The sequence below is a fragment of the Schistocerca cancellata genome, chromosome 2 (assembly GCF_023864275.1).
Source record: "Schistocerca cancellata isolate TAMUIC-IGC-003103 chromosome 2, iqSchCanc2.1, whole genome shotgun sequence".
NCBI lineage: Eukaryota > Metazoa > Arthropoda > Insecta > Orthoptera > Acrididae > Schistocerca > Schistocerca cancellata.
In genome coordinates, this window is record NC_064627.1 from 529,648,812 (window position 1) to 529,660,872 (window position 12,061).

The window sequence follows — 12,061 nt, forward strand, 5'->3', positions numbered from 1 at the left end:
CTAAGAAATTTGGAGAAGAATTCTTGGGCTTCCAGCCGAGTGGTGGTGTCTTTAAACTGTGATGTTTCGACGAGTGACATAATCATTACCTTCTGGCGAAGCACTGAGACTTTGCGGATGCCGGTCCCTTTATACCTGCAGCGTGTCCACCACCACCTGGCCACGGGAGGCTGTATCCAGAAGAGCCGGCAGGCGTGGTGGAGGGGGAGGTGGGTGCGTGTCTCCGTCAGAGCATTCTGGTCACGTCTTGCGAGATGCGACTGGAACGCTCTGACAGAGACACGAATGGCGCACCTGCTTCCCTCTACTTCCCACCCGCCGGCTCCTCTGGATCCAGTCTCCCACAGCCAGGTGGTGGTGGGCATGCCACAGGTATACAGGGACCGGCATCCACAGTCTCGATACTTCGCTAGAAGATGATGAGTATGCCACTCGTCGAAACATTGCAGTTTGAAGACACCACCACCCGGCTGGAAGCCCGAGAACTCTTCACCAGCTGCATATGCCGGGAAAGCATACATTCACTCTAAGAAATTTGTTGCTAGCAGTTACTATTTAATGGTGCTTACAGATGAAGGAATGTTTAGCAAGGTGACAAAACAGATCTCTTGTGATGTGTGTCATCAACTGCCATGCACGATATTATTCCATGATGTATAATCCGAAGTACACTACCAACAAATTTAAGATGGAGAAATATTCATCACATATGAGTAGATTTTAAAGCAAAAACAAAATTAACTAAACAATGGAAATTATTCCAGGATGGAATAATGACAATGAAAACAATAATTACTACACACACACACACACACACACACACACACACACACACACACACTAAAAAAGAGGGGGGAAGTAAAGAGGCTGTGGGTGTGTTGGTGGAACAGAAGGCTGTGTAGTGCTGGAGCGGAAGTAGGGAAGGGGACAGACGGGTGAAGGATGCCGACTAACAAAGTTTGAGACCAGAAGAGTTACAGGTACATAGGGTATATTGGTAGGAAGAATCCAGATGGCATAGGCTGTTGATGCAGTCATTAAAGTGAAGCATGTTGTGTCAGGTAACATGTTTAGCAATTGGTTGGTCCAACTGTTTCTTAGCCAGTTTTTCACTGGTCATTCATGTGGATAGACAGGTACATTACACGGCTGCTCTCACAGATAGCTTTGCCTCTGATGGGATAGGAGCTGCCTGTGTCCTAACTGGAATAGGTGGCAGTGGAAAGATGTATGGGGCAGGACCTGGATCTAGGTCTATTACAGGCACATGAGGCAAGAGGTTGCGACATGGCGTTTAATAGGGATGGACGAGGATTTGTGTAGGTTCAGTGGGCAGTGGAATACCACTGTGGGAGGGTGGGAAGGATAGTTGGTAGGGCATTCCTCATTTCAGGGCACAACACGAGGTAGTCAAAAACCTGGTGGAGAATGTGATTCAGTTGCTCTTGTTGTGCCATGAAATGAGGAATGTCCTACCCACTATTCTTCTCACCCCTCCCACAGTGGTATTCCACCGCTCACCGAAACTACACAACATCCTCATCCACCCCCACTCAACCTCTGCTCCTAACCCCTTGTCTCATGGCTCACAGCCCTATAATATACCTTGATGCAAGACCTGTCCCATACATCATCCCACCAGCACCTACTGCGGTTCAGTCACAGGCATCACCAGCACCTACTGTGGTTCAGTCACAAGCATCACCTATCCCATTTTGATGGGATCCTGTGAAATTGCTCATGTGATATACAAGCTAAGCTGCAACCACTGTGCTGCAATCAACATGGGAATGACAACTAACAAGCTGTCAGTCTACATGAATGGCCACCATCAAACTGCAGCCAAGAAACACCTGGAGCACCCAGTTGTTGAGCATGCTGCCCAACACAATGTTCTTCATTTCAATGACTACTTCACAGCCTGTGCTATCTGGATCCATCCTACAAATACCAGCTTTTCTGAACTGTGCAGGTGGGAACTCTGCCTGCAATATCCCCTAGCCCTCCTGATTTCAAACTTAGTTACTCCACGCTCCTTCGTCTACTTGTCCTCTTCCCTGTTCCCATTCCAGCACTACACAGACTTCCATTCCATCAATGCACCCATGGTCTCTTTCCTCTCTTCTTGTCCACTCCCCCTCACACCGCCATCTGTCTAACCTCCTGACTGTACGTAGCTACCCTATCCTCCCCCCACCTCATCTCTGTATGTTCTCACTAGCAGCACTTCACTGTCTGCCCACTCCTAACTGTGTTACAACTGCCCCTCATTGCCCTAGCCTGCTCCTTATCACCAACAACCAGACTGCTTCTCCCATCATGTGCTGTTGCTTGTTGTCTGTCCTCTGTTGCCATAGACAGTGGTCATGTGTGTGAGATCCAATTTCGTGAGTAGGAATCTATATTTTTCATAATACTGTCAGAAACGGAATTAAATGAGCCAGAAGCAGCATGTGGATCATCGATGAAATTTACTGTAACCTCTTTGCAAATACACATATTTACAGTTCTACAAGGAAATGAAACTCAAATTATTGATCGTGCCAAAAATTAACAAAGTGGACCTCACTCTCAATCACCATACCTCCTCCAACTTCCTGCACTTTAATCCGAAAGTATAAATTATGTAGTTAAATGAAAGCAGGTTTGCATGAAGAAAATTGTGATTATAAAGAAATGGATGCAAAATTATGTGCTAAGCATGACAAAAAAGTATATAGTGTATCTTCCTCTAGTGAAATTTTTCTCCAGTGATATTACTTCCGTCACTTATGACTGTTTTATACATCTGCATATGTTAAATGCAGTTTAGGAACCTTCTATAAAATTAGACTGTTGCTCTCTTTCTTCTTCTCCCCACCCCCCCCCCCCCCCTCCCCTTCATACAATTTGGACTTCACAATTTTATGTGTGGAATTCATTAAGGTTGAGAAGTTCCGAGACTCTTAATACTCTCATATTGGTTCAAATTAATGGCACTTGTATACAAAAAATGAAATTACATGTACAATATATTCTCCTTCATTTATTTACATTTTCTTTTAATTAGATCATGAATACCTTGCAAACACTTACGTCTTATAATCATACAATCTGCTCAAAGCATAACAACCATGCACAAATTTCACACATCTTTAAATCCTATTAATGTCCTCTGTTTAATCTAACACAAGTGAAAAATTCAACAAGGTAATATGAAGCATTCAAGCCATAAAACAGTAACACATTTGACATGATATTGGGTAATATTTCTTTTTATTCATAAAAACTATATGAGCTGTAAATGCTGCAAAATTTTCACAAACTCAGACAAACGAAACAACATAATATTAAATATGGCTAATCTCTGTTCAGCAGTCTCTGTTCATGAACGTCTAAATCAAATGAAACTTTAAATGAAAGATAGATGATCAACAACACAATGGACAAACATGGCTGTAATTTTTTCCTCAGGCTTAAGCATCATGGTATTGTGAAATGAAAAATATGACACTTTCAAATGTTTAGGACTAATGTTTTCTTCTTTGGTGATCAGGAGAACAGGATGTTAAAAGGCAGAAACTGGGGCAATGGAATAGGTCTCTTGAATCACAAATCATTAAAAGTCAATAAAGGAACATAATACAATGTTATCTGTTTGAATTTCAGAAAAGTCAAAGTAGTAAATAGTCATGAGAATGTAGTTGATCAGGGACTGATTTTAACTGGGAATATATAAAAAAAGGGAAGAGAATTGTATCCACAATACTTTTAATAAGTTCATTGGCATTTATAAGAAAGAGTAACAAGAAGAGAAAATAGAATATGCGAGGCTGTAATGTAATAATTAAGTAAATGGCGGAAGGCATTGAACAGAGATGAGTTCAGCTGAGAGAAAAACGAAGAAATACTTTAAATGTGTAGGGGTAACAAACTGCTACGAAGGGCAAACTTACAACAGAGACCTTTGAGAAACACTGATATTAGGATAGACAATTTAAATGAGCTGAACAGTGCAATGGGCAGAAACAGAGCATTACTTAGTTTTTATTTGTGACAGAGCACTTCCATTTTCTTGGGTTGACCTCTGTGACTTTCATAAGCTTTAGTTTGAACTTGTTTGCTTATCAAAAAATTAGCAATTGAATGGGTATGTGTCGGTGAATCACCAGCAAACACCATCATTATGTATATTTCCTAATACCAATCAAAAAAAGATAACTGTGTTTTAAAACTTAAGATTCTGCATAAACTCTTATTTAGGTAGATAATAGTGCCACTGTATTTTCAAATTAAGTATATAATATTCCTCTATATTTACTGAGGGTTGCTTAAGACTTACTGTGGAATAGCAACGTTTACTATGTAAATAAATTACAAAAAAGGACAGAAACAACAAAATGTGTATTTGGTGTGGTTTTGTGCATGCTCCCCCCCCCCCCTCCTCACTCTCTCTCTACCCCACACACACACACACACACACACACACACACACACACACACACAGTGACAGGTAATAAGCTCACAGACACATTTACGTTGATACAGTAAATAAGTTCAAGCACCATTCAGCTATGAAGCTGTAACTACACAGGAGTGAACACACTAGTCTTTGTTTTGGCTTGAACAGCCCAGCACAAAAATTCAAAGAAGTATTAACAATTAAAAACAATATAGGCTCTAAATCAGAACAAAAAACTGAAAAGAACAGAGATATGTGATGTTAAAATTCTTCTGAAGTGTAACATTTCTTGCTTGTTTAGTCTGTACAGTACTAACTAAATCTGTGAAAGAAGATTTTAGTGCCATTTCATTTACTGCCAAAACAGAGACATGTTCACAGAACGTTAAGCATGGTATAGACTATTATTTGCTACACTGCAGCTACGTTATGTCACCAAAAATTGTATTTATTTTAGCTTATACTGCTTGTAGTTAAATAGCTGCAGATCATAAAATCACTGAATCCTCTTTTAAGTACTCAAACCCCAATATAACAAATGAACAATGACCTACACATATTGACAATGTTTCAAAATAGAACATCTAAATATTTAAATATTAGTCTTGATAACTTACCACATATAGTCACAACAATGATTACATTAGCACATATTCATACAATGAAACATCTCAAAGCAGCTGCTCTTATTATCGATATTTAGGCATATGAGGTAATCCTGTATTGAAACAAAGTCCTGCATAACACACTTACACCTATCTTGGTCCTTATTGTCAAACACATCACGAATGCATGTAGGTATGGTCATTAACTATGAGATAGACAAGCTACCACAACAGAGAGAGATATGAAGAGTTCACATTTCTTCGTTACTGACTCAATGTTTATGGTTTTCCTCTGGAATCCATTCAGTTAACTCTGCATTCTGGGTATATCATTAACTTGCACCACACTTTCACAATTGTTGTCACAACTTAAATAGCCTAATACTTCAGTACATATCTTATCAGCCAAAGAACACAGCTTCCTACACGTATAACACGAATTTCTCTTCAAGCACTTGAAGAGGGCTTTCAATAAAATTTTGTGATTCAGTAGCTTGTGCTATTAAACCTTCCACATTTATTTCTACAGGCTTGTTATTGCAAGGCTATTCTTTGTTTAGTAACAATACTTGCTTCAACACCCAATTGATAAGCATTTTAGATAGAATTGTACCACTGCCAGTGACCTTCTACTGGTAATGCTGAAGGCCATTACAGCGATGATTAAAAAATTAAGTAAAGCAAATAAGTAACATTTTTCAAAGTATGTGTCCGAAATAACCAGAAAGGTAACTGACAGCTAACTGTTTCATGCTGTTCTAAAATGCCATAGGCCTGAATAGCAGGAAATATGTCTAAAGTTGACAAGATATTACTTTACTGTCTTTTCCATTCATTTTTGACCTAACTTCAGCTACATATTTCCCGAAGTAATTTAAGATGTTTTAAGCCAAATCTGGCATTATAAGTAAATCATTTGATCAGTTAGTAACCAAATTAATCATTTCAGAAACAAAACAAAATTTTGAGGTGCTCATAAACATTCAATAATTGCACCCAGAATGTACATAACCAATACACCTCTTTAGTGTGATTGTTGTAGCACTACACTGAAAATTAAATCAGTGTAGAAATGGCATATGATTTGCATCTACCAGGCTGCAGGCAAGAACATACAAAAAACCAAAATATAAATTTAATTTTGCAGTTTTTCTAGGTACTGTCTGAATAGTCTCCAGGCAGCGAAAATGCTTTTCTATGCGAAATGCTGCAGGTAATGTCGTAAGTGGTAGCAGGAACCACATAGAGTATCTAAGACCTAGAGCCACAAATAAAATATATGGGGTGAAAAGGAGAAATGCATACAAAATATGTGAAGCTGTTTGTCCAATCAATATAGCAAGTGTTACAATTCCAGCACGGCTGTCACTTTCCAGATCTCTTGTATTGTTGCTGTGTAAGATAGCTTCTGTGTTTAACGCTAATGGAATTGCATAATAAATCGTTCCCCAGTCGACATGCCCTGTCTGGGACATGAAGGAAAACAACACTGATATAGGTCCAAATATAATGAGTATTATAACGTCACCTAATGCGATGTACTTCAATCCTATTCCACCAGTGTACAGAAATGAACTAGAAAGTCCGCCAAAATACACCAAAGCCAAGTGTTCCATTTTTGCCGGTGAAACTGCTGCCAAGCAAATAAACCCAAGGCAGCCTGCTGCATACAACATTGCACCAAGTGTAACAACTTCATCCTTAGACAAAATATGGTCTACAAGGATACGATCGTCACTCTTTCGTCCATCTATACCCTTCACGTAATCGAAGTACGTGTTCACAACATTCCCAGCACCATGCACTGTCACGACTGTAAACAACGTCAGTAATAATATAACCCAACTGAAGTATCCACACTTGTATGATAGTGCACATCCCAATAAGGTAGGCATCAAAGACCCGCTTAAGGACCAAGGCCTTAGTGCCAAAACATACGATGACAGTTTCATAAACTTCGGTTTGGCAGTAACTGTGTGGTTTGCCTCTTGATGGCGAATATTGTTGGTTTCTTCTGTCCCCATATCTTCAAAAATGATGTACCTACAAGTAAAATAAGTGATTAACAATAATGGGTACAAAAATCTCAAGTGTTTCTTTTACGTCACCAATAATTTCCATTCAAACTTACGTTCATTTAATAATATCGACAATGGTTTTACAGAATTCTGCCTCTATCCGCGCTCAACATAACCATTGGATAAGGTTAGAATTCGCTTTCGGGAAACTAATACATGACAGTATGCCAATAAAATGATAAATTGCTCACTACCTCAGAAGCTCTATTTTAGAGCGAAATAAAGCTTAGCAGAAATAGGTATTTAGTGTTTCCTGCTATTCCATGACACTCGGCATTTGCCTTCAATTTACAGAACACATTGGTGACGTGTTTGTTTGTAACCTACAACAGCCAACAACAATCTGTGTTTGATCATGAAAAGAAATACGTTTGCGTAGTGCTTTAATGACCTCTACAATTGTTTATACAACTGCCTCGATTTTATTTAGGTAAAAATCGCCTAAATATTGCAACACTATCTTTGACATATCAAGCATCTATGACGCTAAAGTGAACATCTCGACACGAGTAAGCTCTGACGCATTCTAGAGAAATCGTCAGTACGAAGTTTCGATCAGTCGAACAACGAACGAGTTAGTGTGTGTGTGTGGGCGAGAGAATTTTCCTTCAAGCAAGTGAATTTTGTCAGTTACAGAGTGAAATTTCGGTGCGATGTCGCTTTTTGGATCGCTGATGGGGGATTTTGAGGAGGACCCTTTCTTTGGGTAAGCATAGTTCTGTAGTTTTGCGAAATAAGTGTGAAAATGTTTACATTTTTAATTGTATAGTAACGATATGTTGTTTTGTATTCTGGTGGATTGGAGAGCCCATGCCTATTTCACACAAAGTAAAATACGAATTTGTAAGTTCAAAAGCAGCACTAAACCGCAGAGAGAAGTTTAGAGCGGTATTGTATGTGTGTTATGGTTTTTCAAACTGCGCCATTTTACCTTTCATCGGATCACTAAAAGCGTGGAATTTATGCCCGAAATCAAATCCTCGCTTGATTATTAATTTAAAATTAACTTCATGTTTGTGTTTAAAATTTTTTTTAGCAAAAGTACATGATAACTTAATAATTGCCCTTTTCGTTTAGTGTCTGAAGCATTTATTCTGAAGAAAGGATGCGTAATTTCAAATGTGAGCTTTAAACTTTTGAAAAATGAGATTTTGCAACCGAGCAGGAACTGTCAGGTAATGTTAAATTATGGTTCATTGATTGAGAATAGTAGGGGAAGAAATTACAAAATATATATACCGGTAACTTTGTTACTGGCGTTCCATGACTCTCGGAAACACGTAATCAGTTTCTAATTGCAGGTAATATCCTGGATCCCAATTGTTTCTTCTATAAAAGCTACGCCTGCCAGCAATATGACAATTTTTTAAAATTGTGCGGACCTTCATCCTCGTGCATATTGAAGTTTGTGTGATGGGACTATTCTGCCTTGACAAGTGACGTTACCAACATATTTTTTTTTAAATCTGCCGATTTTTAATTTTGTAAATGAATTTAAGTGACTTTGTTATACAGGTGGTAACTGCGATGTTTTTGTTGGTATGTTTTGTTTGTGTTTCGTGTATGGTGTTTGTTAACCCTTCCACACCTGAATTTTTGTCAAGATGGAAATTTTTTTTACATTGTAATTCTTTTAAGTACTTTTAACGATTTTAAAATAAAAAATGAAAGTTATATGTACCTGTTTTCAAAGAATAGTAAGTCCAGTGGGTTTGTCAATGTTTAACTCATTGCAGAGAAAAAAATTAGTGCATACATATGTGAATGCTTCTTACCCACACAGTAGAATAAAATTCATCATTTTTGTAGTCAACAATGTAGTCTATAGGAAATTATGTTCAGTGACCTTTTAATTTAAATGAAACTAATGGAAACAGTTCTTTTCCTTGGAGAAACAAAGATGTACATTGCATTCTGGGTATTTGCACCTAGTAGGTGCTGCACTGTTTTCATGAAGTGGCAAGTGTTCTGCTGAATCTCTTCTGGTAGTCTAGTTTCTCCTCGTCACCTTTGAACATGAGTATATGGAGGTGTGACAGATGGTTGGCCTTGTTTTATTGGGAGGGTATCCATCCCACTTAACACCAGAAAACTAGCCTGCCTCATAAAGTTGGTTTGGCACTTGTCCTGTATTCCGTCCAACTCTGTACTACAGCAAAATCCAACAGCATGGAAAATAGCTCTAAGTGTCTGTTTCTTGGCTGTCATAAAAATCCTGTAATATGAAGTCAGTTGATTAGAGAGGTCAACCCCCTCTCATTGTGTGGCTTTACAATCTCAGTGTTCAATTTTGCCAGATTCTCCTTTCTTATTAAAGTTTCAACCCAGAACTACTGTGCTGTCAACCCATTTCTTCATTATTATGACATTTGTGCTGCATAATTTTTCTGAAAAAGCACATTTCTTCAGTTGCCTCCTTGTGTGGCATTCAGAGCAGAATTAGCAAGATAATTTAGGCTTACTCTGACAGTTGCGGCAGTGCGAATGTTTTCTTGTGTCAGTGCTTTGAAATTTTGTATGAAGTTGTCAAAATATGTTATGTGCTATTTCTCTTTTTATTCTCTGGGTTGACAGAAATACTGTTGATCCTTGTTCAAAGATTCCTGAAACGTTATGTGCTATTTCTCTTTTTATTCTCTGGGTTGACAGAATTACTGTTGATCCTTGGTCAAAGATTCCTGAAACTCAATTGGCACGCCCTGATGAAGAATAAAACTATAAGCCTGTCCACTGTTATAGTATAACATGTACATTTTCATACCCCCCTTGGAGTTATCTTATCTTTCACATGCTATATTTATTTATTTATTTAAAAAAAAGAGCTGTTCTGTAAATGGGATCATTTCCTCAGTTGCTAACTCTTCTGCAACAGGTAACTGTAGACTTGTTATGCCCAGCTGTATACATGGGCTGAACTTTATAAAACAAACATGTTGTGAACAAGATGCAAATTTATTCTCAGTTGGAAGAATCTCTCTGGCCATATTGTCTTAAGAATAATTGCAGTTTCAGTGCTGTGACCTAATACATTCGAATGTTGGGCAATTTTAGAGTTCCTCCTAATTATGTGAAGTTAAACAATGTTTTATTTCTGCAGATGTACTCTGAAGGAAATTGCTTGTCTATTCAGTTTGTAATGCATATGTGTTCATCATATCAGCTGTGGTGCTGAAGAGGTAATTGGAAATGTACATACTGAATTAAGTTGAAGGTGAGAGTAACTCCCGATCTTCAGTAAGTTGTTCTCAGTCAGAACATGAATCTAGTTTTGAAACTGGGCATTGGCTCCATTTGATGCCCCATTTTTCCAAATAAAATGTTTTTTGTGTAACTAATTTCATTGTTTGTAATTATGACTTTGTTGACCATCACTGTTGTCATTTCTAGCACTCCTGAAAGCAAGGGGATTTCTAGTTCTGCAAGATTCGCAGGAGAGCTTCTGTAAAGTTTGGAAGGTAGAAGACGAGGTACTGGCAGTAGTGAAGGTGTGAGGACGGGGCGTGAGTCTTGCTCGGGTTGCGCAGTTGGTAGAGCACGCGAAAGGCAGAGGTCCCGAGTTAGTCTCGGTCTGCCACACAGTTTTTAATCTGCCAGGAAGTTTCATATCAGCACACACTCCGCTGCAGAGTGAAAATCTCATTCTGGAATATTGAGGATAAGTTTGGGGAAGTGACAGCATTGTCAAAGGTGAGAAGCCATGCACCCTTGATTCAGACAGCATCCTCGGCCCAGTCCTGGGCATTACTCGCTTGTGACTGGCTGGGTGATAGTCCTGTTCCTGTCAGTCCCCATGAAAGTCTCAACATGGTCCAGAGGATTATTTTCCATCGCGACCACCTCTTCCAGTCTTACGACGAGCTCTGTGCCTATCTAGAATGGTGGGGTGTTCATTTCATCCAGCGTGTTTACAGGGGACGCGGACAACAGGGTTGCTACCGGTGCCTTCATCTTGGCCTTTGAGGGTTATTCATTGCCTGAAAAGGTCAAGGTAATGGTTTACCACTGTGATGTTAAACCATACGTCCCTCCCCCCTACGTGGTGCTTGAAGCAGTGGAAATTCAGGCACGTCTTCCTGCTGCACTTCCAATGCCACATGTCAAGACTGCGGACATCTACAGCATCCAGACCCTCCCTGTGTGCCTCCTCCCACTTGCATCAACTGCGGAGAGCAGCACTCCCCCTGCTCGCCATATTGCACAGTACTCCAAAGGGAGTGGAAAATCATGGAATACAAGACCCTGGACTGGTTGAGTTACCAAGAGGTTAAATGCAAATTTGAAAGATTACACCCCGTTCAGATGACGTCCACATACTTTGTAGCTTCATTACCATTGTCATCACAAGTACCAGTCATACCACACTCTGTGCCACGAACAGTGGGCCCTCCAGGCTTCCAGAATTCACCTGCCCCCTTGGTGGTAGGGCAGAAATCTCCTTCCGTTGCTCCCAAAGTACCTACTTTACGAGCAAGTCCCCCCCCCCCCCCCCCCCCCCCAAGCCAGAGAAGCAATAGCCTCCTTACGTGTGGAAGGGTTCCCTTGGGACCCCCTCTCCCAAGGTTTCCACTAATGCCACAGCAGACACTTACCAGTGGCTAAAGGAGGTGAAAGCTACTGGGTGAAGATCTTCACGGTCTTCCTCTGTGCCTGAAGCTACTTCTGAGACGTCATCCCAGCAAGCCTTAAAAAGAGAAGCGAGAGGGCAAGGAAACAAAGAAGTCTGTTAAGAAAAGGGCCCTCTGGTGGCCCCAACATGACTACTCCCTACCAATTCTGCACCTGCAGATGAGGTGGAACTCATTATACAGTGAACCCGTGCCCCTTCAAACACCTTGAAGCTCCCCCCTGCCGGTCCGGGGATTAGAATAGGCCCGAGGTATTCCTGCCTGTCGTAAGAGGCGACTAAAAGGAGTCCCTCCTCCTCAAGGGGGTAGTTA

The 12,061-nt window shown here is 40.0% G+C and overlaps 2 protein-coding genes across 4 annotated transcripts in view; one reads left to right on the forward strand and one right to left on the reverse strand.

Moving 5' to 3' along the window:
* Positions 1 to 2,911: 2,911 nt before the first annotated feature.
* LOC126162078 (ubiA prenyltransferase domain-containing protein 1 homolog) lies at positions 2,912 to 7,575 on the reverse strand. The gene is made up of 2 exons (XM_049918349.1): positions 7,178 to 7,575; positions 2,912 to 7,089 (listed from the first exon to the last, which is right to left on the reverse strand). The coding sequence occupies exon 2, from the start codon at positions 7,068 to 7,070 to the stop codon at positions 6,108 to 6,110; it is 963 nt and encodes a 320-aa protein (XP_049774306.1). The 5' UTR covers positions 7,071 to 7,089; positions 7,178 to 7,575; the 3' UTR covers positions 2,912 to 6,107.
* Positions 7,576 to 7,644: 69 nt separating this feature from the next.
* The window catches only part of LOC126162079 (myeloid leukemia factor), a 145,491-nt gene continuing 141,074 nt past the window's right edge, over positions 7,645 to 12,061 (forward strand). For 2 of the 3 annotated variants that reach the window (XM_049918353.1, XM_049918350.1), the window contains exon 1: positions 7,646 to 7,830. In XM_049918353.1, the coding sequence (XP_049774310.1) occupies positions 7,778 to 7,830 (53 nt within the window). In that variant the 5' untranslated portion in view covers positions 7,646 to 7,777. Of the gene's footprint in view, positions 7,831 to 12,061 lie in introns of all 3 variants that reach the window. The other variant, XM_049918351.1, reaches the window with a different exon arrangement.

What these genes read in the sequence shown, in the direction of transcription:
- LOC126162078 (XM_049918349.1), bottom strand. Translation starts at nt 7,070, where the DNA reads ATGGGGACAGAAGAAACCAACAATATTCGCCATCAAGAGGCAAACCAC.